Genomic DNA, 14736 nt, shown 5'->3' on the forward strand with positions numbered 1-14736 from the left:
GGAGTGGGGGAAGGCTGTGAGGAGTCCTCCTCCTGAGGAAGGATCAGCAGAAACTACGTGTGGGGCTCTGACCCTGAACTCCCCCTGCCCGTCCCGTGCCCTGAGGGGCGGCGGCACTGAAGCAATTCAGGCCCTGGGGAGAAGGGAGAGGTGGCTGGACAGTATTTAAGAACTGATAATGTTTTCTCTTTCTCCTATTCTGATTAATCTTTTCTGCCCAAGCTCATTCTGTATCCTTTGGTGGTGACCAGGACTGGAGAGTGCAGCCCTCCCTGTCCTTGTCTCCGTCCTTTAGGATTGTCTGTGCCACAGTGGGGCTTGAGGGTTTGGATGAGGGAAGTCATGGGTGTTACTGCCTGGGCCTAAATCGTGTCAGTGGCTGTTGGCTCTTCAGTCATTTAGGAAGAGGCCAAGCTTAGATCTTCCGCCATCTCAGCGAGATGCCACAGGACAGCTTCCATTTTGTGAGGTAAAGGTGAGCGACTGAATGCTGCTGAGGCTGAGACCCGCCTGGAAGCACTGTGTTTGTCATATGTGAATATGTGCAGAAAGAGAGAGAGAATATTAACAAGAATTTCGGTATTTAAAGTGTAGTTACAGCTTTTTGTGTGTGACTTGTCTGTAACTTGTATCCAGTGCTGCAAAATACAGCACCCAGTAAACGTGTTGCCTGACGTGCTTAGCATTGACTCGGCGCAGTTTGCTTCAGAACTACCAAACTTTACAGCATTATTTGGATCCATATTGAAGGAAATAGAGATCTCTTGCACTGGTTTTGTGCTTATTGTTTTGTGTTTTGATTTTTGGGGTTTTTTTTTTCAATTCTTACAAGCATATTTTGCTGTTTTCATGTCACTCCAGAACTTGCACCTAATGAGCACACACTTGGCCTTTTGTCTCTTGTGGGGGCAGTGAACAGTACTGGAGTGTTCTGCATCATTTCTCTCTCACTGCCTTTTAGAGGAGGTATAATTCAGATCTTTAGCTTCTGGGTGTTCACATGGGTTTTCTTAACATATTGTAGGGATAAATAATGTGTATTTTTTTTTTTTTTGCTTTGCTGTATTTCCTGATGCTTTACTCAGCTGACTGCTTTAGGATTGTGATATTACTGTGGCTTTGATGCTGGGAGAATGCTACAATTTTCTCTATGATTATAGCTGTGTTCACCAGCTCCCCAAGCTGAAATCTCAGCCTGAGTTGGAAATTTCATGCAGAAGCGTGAAAATTTCAGTGTTTTCTTAATTCAAGGCTCTAGACAGGAATGATGGACCTGGTGCGTGGTCTTCTTAAATTACCTGACAGACCAGTTAATTACTTTCCCTCCCCTCCTTTTGGTCTTACATTTTTGTTTTGCTTTACACATAGCTTTTGTCATCACTTATTGTGTCAGCATGTACTTGATGATGTTAGCTAGCACTGCTAACTGATGGCTGGGGACAGGGGATTTGTTTAGCTCATGACTGATATCGCACATACTGATGCAGTGCTCAAAGGATAAAATCTCTGGCTTAGTCTCTTGTTTTCCTGGTTCTCTTCTGCTTTTCCTGGTTTTTGGATAGATTTACCTTCTTTTAATTTTGGAATGTGCAACATTTTAGTCCCAGCAGAGGAGCTTTTTGAAGTATTTGAGATAGTTCTCCAGACATAAGCTTTTTTCAGTTGTTCCAGTCCATCCAGCATGTAGTATTTTCCTTTCTTCTGAATCCAGGAGAGATTCAGAAGGGAAACTAGGGAAGGGAAGTTCAGAAGGGAAAGGGAAACTAGGCATTTATTCTCATGTAATTTTATACATTAGTTATCACATTCAGCAAAATAATTTGCATCATGATAATATCAAGGAGAAGGAGCATATCCTTATGCATATTCATTTTTGATGGCTTTGATAGAGGGAGAGGAAAGAAGTGAAGATCAGTCTCTTATTCCTCAGATTCTTTTTGTTTTGTTCTATTTTTAGAATGAAAGGTCCTGTGAAGGTTTAGTTGAATCAATATCAAGATGATTGCTATTGTGATTAATATGCCTGTATTCTATCCAGCAAAATAACAAAGATCATAAATCTAGAAAATGGCAAGCCTCTGCTTCTCAGAAAGACTGTTTCCAGTCCTAAAAATATATTTCCAATGTGCAGTTCATAAATCTAGAAAATGGCAAGCTTCTGTTTCTCATAGACTGCTTCCAGTCCTAAAAATACATTTCCAATGTGCAGAGCACTTAAGCTACAAAAAACAACCAAACTGATTTTGTAAATATCATTTATCAAACTATTGAGTTAAGTAAAATGTTGAGTGAAGTATTGACATTTGCATTTTTCTGCAATGGTTAAAGTAAGGAATAACAGACTTACAGAAAGTTTCCAGCTGCAAACCACTCTCCTGTGCTTAAAACACAGAGGCATCTCTAGCCCAGAAGGTAAGAGAATAACATTGTTTTAATGGCTGTATTGTTTAGCAAAGTGTGCTTTGTGTGCTAAATATTTTAAACTGTGATGCCATTCAAGGACAGATGTAAAACCATGCAATTCCTTTCAAACTTCTTCAGAGAAGATTTTAAAAACTTTGTTAACAGAGCTTTCAAAGTCAGACCTTGAAAGAGCAAAGTCTTTTCCTTGCTACCTGATGTAGAAGGAGTAATTCCCTTGTTTTACCTTACAGATACTGGCAGTTGTCAGGAGGTGAACACTCAGTAAATCCTATGGTTTCCATTGATTTGAATATTTTCAGTTCTTAGGTTTTGCCAGGCTTTCCAAATGGCTTTCATTTGGGTATCTGAAGTTAGGAGTAAGGGCTGGAAACAACAATCTCAGGGGAAAATCTAGACACTTTTTCACATTAACACTCAGCAAACCTGTACATTAACACTCAGGAAATAAAAGCTACTCAATTGGACATTGTATTTTTATTTTTGAAGTTTCCTTAAAAATTTAAGATTTTCAGTCTTATCCAGACCCATCAAAGATGGTCAAAGGACAGGTAAAATAGATCAGAATGTATTCAACCATTTTTTTTCTGCTTTGGGAAGGTGAAACTAAGGCAAAGAAAGGTAAGATGCTGGTTTAGGAATGTTAATTAAACAAAATAGCTGAACACATGGCTGAGGTTCTGACATACAAATCTGATAGTAACTAGAACTGAATGGATTATGACCTAATTTATAAAAGTAGCCTTGCAGAAAGATTTGTTATCAAGCAGTCTGAAACTTTTTCACTGAAGATATGATATGAAACAAAATGTGAAGTTAATAAAGAATTATGTTTGGTTTTGTTTTTTCATTTTTATTTTTTTACATTTAAATACAGTAAATGGCCCCAGTACTTTGAGGCAAATTACTTTTTGTAGCTTGCACATAAATGCAGCTGTTAGAGAACATTATCAATAATAGATGACATTTGGAATGTGCACAAAAGCAGGATGCTAGGAGATAATAGTAAAGACTAACAGTCTGGCTAGAGAGGAAAAGACTTCTTTTTAATACATCCTTTTCAGTGTATTTTAAAAGATATAGCAAGCACTAATAATGCATTTTTCTAAAAGAGGAAGCACATGCTTGTTTTTTTCTAGGCACAGTTCACTGCCAAATTACAGAGTTCTGTCTTTGCCAAATGTTACAGCTTGTTGGGCAGAGACTCAGAGTGGAAAACAGCACATATGCCTTGATACTTTAAAGTTCTGGGGCTTTGTCCTTTTTACTGTAATTCAGAATTCTGTAATAAAAAAAAATGAGGTGGTTTATCTACCCAGAAATGTTTGTTGAGAATAATTTCAAACAACTTTGCATTACCACATAAAATATTTTAAAAATTAGTTTAAAAATGTTCATTTTGTAATATTGAATTCTTTGCATTTTAGGGAATGATTCCCACACAAGTCTAACTGAAACCTTCCCTTAACTTTTAGATATTCACTCAAGTCCACCTTCATGATAGCATTAATGAAAACAAGATTTTCTTGTCAGAGTTTATTAGCAGATGACCAGTCAGATGATCTATTCCAAATGTTTTTAAAAGGATGTCCTGTGTCCTCTTGATTTATAAGGCTCTTGTATAAGTACTAAGAAATGGTGTTTGAAGTTTTGGGTTTTTTCTGAAAATATTGAATTAGTTTATAGATAAATGTCAGTTAACTCTCAGAAACCAAGGAATTTTAAGCTGTACTTGGAGCAATTTTAAACCCTTAGTATCCCAGTACAGAGTATTTGTATCTTACATGACTGTATTGAACTTAAATAGGAGAAAATACTTCTCAGTAACATAGAAAAATATCTCAGTTTAAATTTGGATGTATTCCTTTCCTCCTCCCTTCCCAAGAGGAGGGATCCTGGACTAAAAAGCTAAGCTGACTGTCATGAGTAGGTCAATGATTCCTGAAGAAATAGCATTAATGACTCAAAAGCCATCAGTCAGGTCCTGTGAATTAGATCCTCCTCCTGACTTCTGTTCGTCTTGCTAAATTGCTTTTAGAAATGATTAAAGATTAATGAGGACTTGATTAGATTTCTGTGCCAGTAGAGTAAGAGTTACCTCTGATGCCTATGCATACTGTTCCTTGCCCACCTTTGCTTTATTGAGCTTTAACTGATTTACTCCATGCTGCTTACAGACAGTCTCCCTGCTAATGCAACCCAGCCTCTTCAGGGCTGAAGATCTCTCATCCTGCCAGCTTCAGACATCACTAGAGCTTGTGTTGTTGCCTGCAGCTCATACAGTAGGACAGTGGATGGTGTTTAGGTTGTGTTCCCAATGTTTTGAAGACATGCGGTTGTGCCTTATGGCTTTGCTACCCATATACTGATGGTGGTAAATGGCTACCAGGTTTTGCTTAACAAGGTGTAAGAGAAGGTGAACTCATTTCTGCTTCATCTCTTCCAAAGCTGGACCCAGCCTTGCATTGCCTTCTGATATAAACTCTGATCTTGCAAAAGTTCTGCCTTCCAAACCCTGTAGCATTGGTGATAATGTCTGCATGGAATGTGTGAACTTAAAGTAATATTTTAGAAAGTGCTGAAACAACCCAACATGAAAATTATTGTACTTTGGGAAATATTTTTTTATTCTGTAACTAGGAATACAGCATACCAGGGCAGAAGCAAGAAGAAGGTACCTATTATTATCTTGTACCTATTATGTAGGTACTTATCTCTCAGTATATTGAATGAGCACAGCGTGGTACAAATACATTTAGTATGTAAATCAATCCAGTAAAGCTGCCCTAGGGATATCTGCTTCCTGACTGAAAGTACTGTGGTAGTTTCTTCAAAACAGCTGAAGTATATTTTAGATGTCTGCAGATCACACTGGCAAAAGTTCCACTAAAAAATTAAATATATTGACCAAGAAGTTCTGTAACAACAAATACCCAGTTCAGGAAGCAGAGCCTATTAATATTAAAGCAAACCTGAGTGATACGACTCCACAGGGAGCAGCATAAATGTATTCCTTAGTCATCTCCTGCCCTTCTCCTTTCATAACTATGCCATTTATGTTTTAAGACAGATGTTGACAATTCTGGGATGCAAATGTGTGTGGATCTGATATATGCTTAATGCAGCATTTCGTCCCCTGCTGTTGGTGCAGCAGAAAAAGTGAAGTTGTAGAACAGAAAGTAACCAGTATGACCCTGTGCTCTTCTACTCATAGAGGACTTGGGTTTTTGAAAATCAGAAATGCACTTTATATGTAGATTATTTTTATTTATATGTTTGTTCACATTCAGCTTGCTCGTTCCCTCTCTGTCATCTTGCTTTAATTGAGCTGTCACTGAGCTTTATTTTTTCAAGCTGCATCTTGCTGCAGCACCAGCATTTCACCATTCTGTTCACAAATGTTGAACAAATGAAAAGAAGGAGCTTCAGGCTAACATCTACCTTACAAGGTGTTCTGCTTTATTGATCCCACAGGCCATCCCCAGGGTGCTCAGCCACTTCTACCACAGGGAAAGATGAAAGAATTGTCAGGTTTCTTCTCTAGATAATCCTGTGTAGCATAGGCAATTACCCCTCATTTCAGATATAAATTCTGTGAAATGGGATTCTGTATTTAATACTCTGCTATGTTTTTAATTAGATTATCTTACATGGAAAGAACTAGAACAGGTATTTGCTTTCCCATAACAAAGTCCTGTTGAAATGACTGGAAAGGTGTAATTGAAAATAAAATTGGTTTATTAAATATATTTTGTATCATTTTCCCAACATGAGCTATCTTACTCAGAGATAAGAAAAATTAATGTCCCCAACCCTTTGCAATCCAAAAGAAAAAAACCCTGGGAAAAAAGAATACACTGATTCACTGCTGTAACATAAAAATCCACTGTTTGAGTGATGAGAGATTGAGAGGCTCTTTCCCCAGATTGAATTATTTAGACATGTACAGAAAAGATTGTGTATACCATCATATGGTACTGCATCCTAACACTATCAAAAATAATAATAATTTTTCCTAAAAAAAGGAACAATTTGGGTTTTTTTCTGTGGATGCATATTTGCAAACTCTAGCAATGGAATGGAGCTGCATCAGACAAGTTCATGCTGGACATCAGGAAAAGGTTCTTGAGAGGGAAGGTGGTCAGTCAGGGGAACAAACACACTGGTGGACGTGGCATCAAGCTAGGCAGAGTTCAAGAAGTGTCTGGATGACACCATATAGTTTAGTGTTAAATAGTCCTGCAAAGAGCAGAGAATTGGATTCAATGATCCTTATGGGGCCCTTCCCACTCAAGATGGGTTATGATAGTGTGATTTTATTTTCTTTTTCTGGCATGTGGGGGTGATACAGGGAGAGACAAACTGCCTACAGGTCATAGTGAAAACTGTAAATTCCACCTGGCAAACAGAAGGAATGAGGGTAACTCCTAAATGGCCATTCCCCATGAATGAATTGCTGTATTCTGAGGAGGCATCATGGTCCAAGTGATTCTAGTTATGAGTACTGGTTGGGAAATAAATATTACCTTAGATAAGAGCTGTGAAGCAAAACCTATTGCAACTTAGAAACACACAGTCTAAAAGGGTTGAAAATCAACCCCCACATCTTTAAATGCAGTGCACATAGTTTAAATTAGTAGCCATTACTAAAAGTAGTGTCTCCAATTTAATTAGAATTTTTAAAGAGCTTTTCAGCCATGTTTTCACCTGCAGAAGAGAGAGGCTGAGGGGCTGAGAGGTAGCTGGTGACTGAGTTAACTGTATTAGAAATTTCTCTCTAATTCAGAGCACAACTATTTCTAATAACAATCATGAATAATTGATTTCTAAAGTGACTTGATTCCTTAGACCCCATAGCACATTTTTAATAGAAAAGACTTCTGTGGAAAATCAGCATCTGCATCATTTTTACAGAATGAGTTAAGATTTAAAGCACAGCAGCAGTTCTCTAATCCTTCTCAGAATGCTAATGGTTAGAGAGGGGCTAACATGAATGGATGGCATATAAAATCCAGTTGCTTTTGAAGAGCATTTCACGAGCTCATCTTGGGAAGGGGAGAACTGTCTCATCTTAGTCTGAAACTCTCATGCTTACCTGTGTTGTGAATCAAGTCTCAGACACAAGAAGAGATAAGGACCTGTGGGTGACTGGACTTTGGTCTGCAAAATTGCTGTTGAACAATGCAAGCTGATGGCAACTGGACTGTGAATTAAACCTCCCTATTAAGTCATAAATATTAAGATTAAATGTTTTCAATGTAAGCTATCAGTGATTTTGCTTAAGTGACACAAATCCCACTTAAACCATTAATTTTTGTAGGGATGAGCTTTGATGAAAAAGTCAGCATTTAGAATTTATGTGTGGAAGCATTAAAAAGTTGAACTATGTGAAAGGATTCTGAGGTAGGTTCATCTGCATGAAGAATTACTCTGTATTTGCATAGCAGTATTGTTATGCAACTGATGAAGTGCATCTTTTACCTAGGGAAAGACTTCTGATTGCCTCTAAGCAGCTGTTCCCCTCTGAATGGCAGTCAGGCTCATATTTACACCCCAATCTATTCCACAGTTAGGGTGGAGTCAAATCTTAATATGTGCTACATTTTTTTCTGTATTCTATTTCCAAGTTTTTTTGCATGAGCAGGTGGGAACGTGACTAAAAATTTAGTGCCTGCAATGGATCCAGTCCAACAGGCTGCAATGTGTTAGCTTACCATGACTATATATATGTATATATATATTTACCTTCTTCTGTTTACATTTAGATGAAGACATTAAGGGGAAAAAACAAACAAAAATAACCAAAGAACCCCAACCACTCAATGCATACTTTTCTTTTTGTTAGAGTAGTTTTTATTCTGTATCTCCTTACTCTGGCCCATGTAACATTGTGCTGTCATTGTTATAGCAACCGTGTTATGATGCAGCAAAACCATGGTTGTAGAGATGTCTTCAGACAGCCTCATGCTGTTTCACTAGAGCAAAATAAACCAAAATTTTAACAGAGGGATTTGGAGGTGATGCAGAGTAGTAGAGGCCACCAGCAGCAACAAACTTCACATGAGACAGGACTCAGCAGCATACAGTGGTGCATACAGAAGCAGGTGCCTGACATTATCAGTATGGTCATCAGGGAAATGTTAGATAGCTGATAAAGCCCAGAGAAAAGATAGTGGTGTTGCATTTCACTTTTACACGTGGGGCACAACTGCAGGAAATACTGTGCCTCAGACATGAGGAATTGCTTGCTAGAGTGGATACTTTCATATAAAGTTGGGTTATTGCTTTGCATATATCATAGAATCATAGAATTGGCTGGGTTGGAAGGGACCTCAGAGATCATCGAGTCCAACCCTTGAACCACCGTTGCAGTTGCTAGACTATGGCACATCCAGTGACACATCCACTATGACTGAGTGCCACATCCAGTCTCTTTTTAAATATCTCCAGACACGGAGAATCCACTACTTCCCTGGGCAGCCCATTCCAATGTCTGATCACCCTCTCCGTAAAGAAATTCTTTCTAATATCCAACCTAAACTTCCCCTGGCACAACTTAAGACCGTGCCCTCTTGTCTTGCTGAGAGTTGTCTGGCAAAAGAGCCCAACCCCCCCCTGGCTCCAACCTCCTTTCAGGGAGTTGTAGAGAGCGATGAGGTCTCCCCTGAGCTGCCTCTTCTTTAGGCTGAACAACCCCAGCTCTCTTAGCTTCTCCTCATAGGGTCTGTGCTCGAGAATCTCCAACAGAATCTCCATGATCCTGGGTATGTTTCTGACTCTGACCTTGCTTTTCTCTGTGTGCTTGCCCGGTGCACAAATTATTCCACATTAATTGTTGGAAGAAATCAGGGACACAGCACGTCTTGACTAAACAACCAAAATTTGTGCTCAGCTCACTGGAACACTGTTTGCTTCCCCTGTATGCCTGGGGGTTCATGGAAACAGTGTCCCTCTAAAGAGTTCTGCCTCCATCCTGAGGCACCCCAAGCAAAACTCTTGCTAGAAGCTCAAACAGAAGAGGTACCTGGTGAATGTGGCATTTTCCCAGAAATTTAGAGCTAAAAGGACAATGGTGTTTTCTGAGTTTAAATTCAGATGTCTAGAAAGCTTGCAATTCATATATGCATTGTCAGCATTAAAATACTCTGATGGGGCAGAGTCCTTCAGCTCTTCAGCACACCTGACCACTGAAAAACTGTAGGGATAAGAGACTGAAACATCCTCAAGAATATCAAGGCAAACTCCTTCTCTTACAAAAAGCCACAGTGTCTTTGCTGGCCATAAAGTAAATGTAGAAATGCAGTTCTTAAGGTCTTTTCTGAAAAACCTCACACAGTTGAGTGCAGGAAACTCAATTCATCTGTCTCAAATGATGAAGGGCTGAGCCAACTCTGGTAGGATTAAAGCAGATGCACTGGTTCATTCTATATAAAATAATTTTTATCATTGTGAAATACAAAGCTAATATCCAAAGCAAAATGGGTACTGGTATGTTGTGTTATCAGATAAGTCCAGATATTTGATTTTGATTCCCTTCTGAGTTTCCTCCTAAGGGTGCAGAAAACTCTTTTATTTTAACAGGAGATGGAAAACAGTTCATCTTGACAATTGGCCCTGAAACTCCTGCTGAGCTCAGTCCAGGGCTTTTTGTCATTCTTGGGTTTAGGTTGTGATTTTTTTCAACAGGATGCCCGTAACAGAGAAATGTTCCAATGATGATCAGGGGCTTATCATACTTTGATTTGCACTATTAATCAAGGGGAAGCAGAGCCAAATTTATCCTGTATGCAGCAAACAACCCCTGTCAGACCTCAGATAAAATATCTGAATTGATGTTGATTGCTGGGAATCATTTTCTGAGAGAGAAAGTGATTTTCTTCCTTTAACATGCTTTGTGTCCTCATTCTTTCAAAGGCTAGCAGGCAAACCAAATTTGTTTTGTACTGATGAAGTCTAAATTGTACAGTTTGTTCCTCCCAGGTTGAGATCCTGATGCTATTGCTTGTAGGCAATACATATATTTTGAATTATAAAACATAAATGTAGAACTATTAAAGTACTCGTTTGTGTGGCCAGAATTAGGTATGACCTAACTTAAGAAATGATGTGAAAATTTGTACTTTTCATATCAGTGGGACATTTTACCTTTCTGTAAGTAGAATATATATATATATATATATGTGTGTGTGTGTGTGCTACATGAGTTAAATGCTGATCCACATAACTTTGGATTTACATTGATAATAAACCCCTTTAAACTGGACTCAGGGGTAGTTTGTCACGTTTAACAATGTCTATAAACCGTGACTCTTGCCTCCTGAGGTGTGTTTTGTGCATGCTAAATGGGGATGGGATATTGTAAAAAATGTAATATGTAGCTATATAATTAATGACTATAATAAAATGAGTTTGCCGAAAAGGAACTAAAAATGCAACAGTGAAAGTGCTTCTTTTGAGCTTTTAAATTTTAGTCTGTGCTTTTCTTATTAAGTCTTTGTTCAAGTTTTCTAAGAGGGAGCTAGGAATTAAAATAAAAAATACTAAAAAAACCACTGCCATACCTTTCAATCTTTATGTATTGATATTTTATGTGTGTTCTCATATATTGCAGGGAGAAGAGTGAAGGAAACCAGAATTTTGTTGAGATAAAAGTTAGTAAAATTCTTTAAAAAACTAAAAGAAAGGGCCATCAACATTTTGGTGGTTGTTTTCTGAGAATGCTAAGGTAGTCATATATCTCTGCATATTATTTCCCTGTCTTGCTCTTTTAAGAGATGATGTGCTTGGTCTGTCATGGTAGGTAAGGAATGCTGCTTTTTGTCATAACATTGGTGCATCTCTTTAGATGTTTGGTGACTATTCTGGCCAGATACTTACCCTTAATTCAAGTAAATATGTGACAGAAGTGAAGGGATTATTTTTAAAAGTTAGGACTAAATACCCCTCTAGACAACAAGCAATATTTTTTTTTTCATTGCAAGTTCCAAAAGCACACAGGCAAAGTAATTGTGATGCTACTCCTTCTTCTCTGTGCTTTTATATCAGTGGGTGATCTTTAGACAACCAAAATAAGGTTACTGTCTATATTCCTACAGTGAATTCAGATGCTTTTAAGTGACTCACATATTAAGAAAATCAGAACTTAAAATATGTGAATATTATGTCAATGTAAGAGGAAAAGAAAACAAAGGGGGAAAAAAACCCACCAAAAAAACACAGGGACAAACTGACAAATCTGTTTAGGAATGAGGGATAAAGCTTTTTATTTTTAGTATAGAAGCTCTGTGAAGAATACATTGACAAATCTGACAAGCTGTCATTGAGAGTTCTCACTTCTTTAGAGGACACTGATAGATGCTGTGCTCACATGTGGTGCTGTTTCTTAAGAGGAGGAACCAGGACACAAGAATTGACTGTGTGGGAAGAGACAACAAAATACTTGAACTTATGGCACCCACTGAAAACAGTTTTCTGCACCTGTATTTAGGGAAGCACTGAAACCATTATTGGAAATGAATTAAAAGATTTAGTAAATGAAGAGCTAGAAGCTGAAGTAACTCAGCTTAATGACATGCTAACAGTTTGTGCTACAAGCTTCCCAAGATTTTAAAAAACATTAAAATACCTATTTAGTTTGAATATAATAGTATCCTCCTTACTAGGAAAGTAAGACACCATCTTGAGTCCTTTTGTAAGACTTAGAAGTCTGAACCTGTCTTCTGACTTCATAAGCATTTTTAACCTAAAAATCTCCCTGATTAATTGATCTGATTTTAAGTAGTTCCTTTCTAGCAAACTTACAGAGTATGTACCTGATCAGACTCTTCATTTAAAAGCATTTAACTTAGAATCCAAATCTAATCAGGCTTGGTTCTACTTCAGATGCTCTTACTGGTATACTTCACATTCTGCTATAGAAAATAATCATTAATCGGGATGCTAAGCGATATTTGTCAGTGACGTGTGATTTGCTAAGTAATGTAGAATCACTCAAATGGTAAGCAAGAAATTGTCATCTACCTCTGACAAGCTCCTACTTATTATGCTCTTGATAACTGTAACCTTTAATGCCTAATCTCACTTCTAAAACATGAAGTGTGGATTAAATCATGACTCTTTCACCTGGATTCTGATAACTCTGGGCTTTTTGTTGCTAGCAGACTGGATAATGAAACAGGACAGGTAAATCCTATTGAGCTTGCTGACTCTTCAACACAGAGTCCATCTCCTAACTTGAGATATTTTCACCAGGTTTTGAACTATATATTTTTGCCAGGCTGCTTTTGCACAAGATGTGGAAATTGTGAAAACAACGTAATACGTGTGTCCTATGGAGGTGGAAGCCTTCACATTCTGGTCACTGCCACCTCAAAACAGCACATGTAGAGGTTACTTGTGAACTGTTACTGTATTAATGAAAATATTCCTTATAGTAGTTTATACATGGCAAAAAAAGAAAAGTGAGTAAAAATGTAAAGATTACAATTCATTCTTTCGTTGGTTCTGAAATGTGGATAGAGCCTGGTACTTAAACCCTCCATTGCCAGGCTGTAGGGGACTGGAGGATAATGAAGCTATTTAGTCCAAACAAAGTGATGACTTGACTTCCTGGGTTAATTAAGTGCAACTCCCTAATGCAGTAGTGCCTTTGGCACATCTGTTTGACCATCACCCCAAGGGGTGACACTTCTCTTTTATGTGAAACCAGTCACATCTCCTGTGTGTTCACAGTACATTGCTCTTCAGATGAGCCCCTGGTGAGCAGCAGACATGCTGAGTGTAGGGCATTGCTCTGATATCTGTTTGGTTTATCTTTGTTCATCTTCTGTCTCCTACCTGATTCCTTTTGTGCAGAGCCATTTGTCTTGTTCTTTGTATCTCCCGTGGTTGCTGCTCAGTGATGAGCTACAACATAATTTTCAAATAAAGAAGAAGAAATAATCAATGGTGGGACTTGGGAGAGCAACGTTTGTTCTACCCCCTCACACAGTCAGCCCTTTGCAAATCACATTTTGTGAGACAAAATCCAGGTTTTCTAATTCAAACATCCCTATTCCTTTTTGTTGCATTACAGAGCTGTGGGTGCCTGTGTCAAACAGCTAGAAAAGGTTTATTGTCTCTGCAGTAGTGTGTGTTGGTGCATGATAGATAGCACCAGTGAAAAGTGTGGAATGAAGTCATATCTTCATATTTTGGAGTGGTGTAAAGAGGCTTTGACTGGAATTTCAGTTCCTTTGCACTTGAAGATCTGCTTATTGAATATTTCTGAACAATTTTGGAATGTCCACACTGCAGAGAAGTCTTTACCCTTGACTGTCAATTATGGGATAATATGAGTGAGGAGCACAGAAAAAATTACCAAGCTCTTGAAATTTCATTTTATCAAGATTTATGATTTTCCCTGAGAACGAGAAGAAATAGATTTAAAATTCCTCCATCAAAAACCATATTGGGTGGCCAAAATGCTATGAGGTAGTAAACCTAAAGTTTGTGATTACTTGCAGTTTTAAATGATGATATTTAGCAAAAAAAGAACCCATGAATATGATCATTATGGCCAAATGATGAGATCTTGGACCTGTTACTCAGTTCTCAGACTGATTTACTGAAAATTATATTGAGCTGTACAGTTGAAAGTGGGTAAGGATTTGAGGTTGGTTTGTTTTAGGGTTTTTTTTCCATTTTTTACCTCTAAATTGCTTTCAGTTGCCAGAAGGTTTCCATGTGCAATCCTGTTCTTAGGAAAGCAGGTTTTGATACAAAGTTATAGCCTTTTAGAATTCTGTAAGGGAGGATATTGTGCCATGAGGTATCTGTCTTGTCTTCTTATCTGTCTTTGCTGGTGTTATACACTTGGAGGTGTTGTCCATGTATAAAATAAAACCAGTATGATCAAATATTTAAAGGATTCCTTAATATTTCAGTAACTCAGTAATAAAACTCTATTTTTTTTCCCCTCTCTCAGAACAAAAGCCTCAAAAACAAGCTCCTGTCAGGAAACAAGCTTTGTGGTATTCATGCAGAAGAGGTAAGGCTCCTCTATTCTAAATCCAACCTACCAAAAAGAAGTTTGCATCAAAGCCTTTTGTACTGAGGTTCTATTATAGATCTTGCATTACACATCTGTGGTAAATGTTCCTGAAGCATTCTCATCTCTACTCATTTCTCTGTACACAAATGTATTAGAAAAATGAGCTGCAAACTCAAGTTTTACACAAATAAAATAAAGTTTGGGTATGCTTGTGGAAAGTATATAAAGCTATCTAGATGTTTATTGTACAGCTGTGGCATATGTAAAATTGGCTTCCTTTCTGA

The 14736-nt window shown here is 37.9% G+C and overlaps 1 protein-coding gene across 1 annotated transcript in view; it reads left to right on the forward strand.

Moving 5' to 3' along the window:
- The window catches only part of LUZP2 (leucine zipper protein 2), a 127370-nt gene that overhangs the window by 74033 nt on the left and 38601 nt on the right, over positions 1-14736 (forward strand). The window contains exon 6 of the mRNA XM_008504785.2: positions 14387-14449. Coding sequence (XP_008503007.2) covers positions 14387-14449 — 63 coding nt within the window. The remainder of the gene's footprint in view (positions 1-14386; positions 14450-14736) is intronic.

This window comes from Calypte anna, chromosome 5 (genome assembly GCF_003957555.1).
Source record: "Calypte anna isolate BGI_N300 chromosome 5, bCalAnn1_v1.p, whole genome shotgun sequence".
NCBI lineage: Eukaryota > Metazoa > Chordata > Aves > Apodiformes > Trochilidae > Calypte > Calypte anna.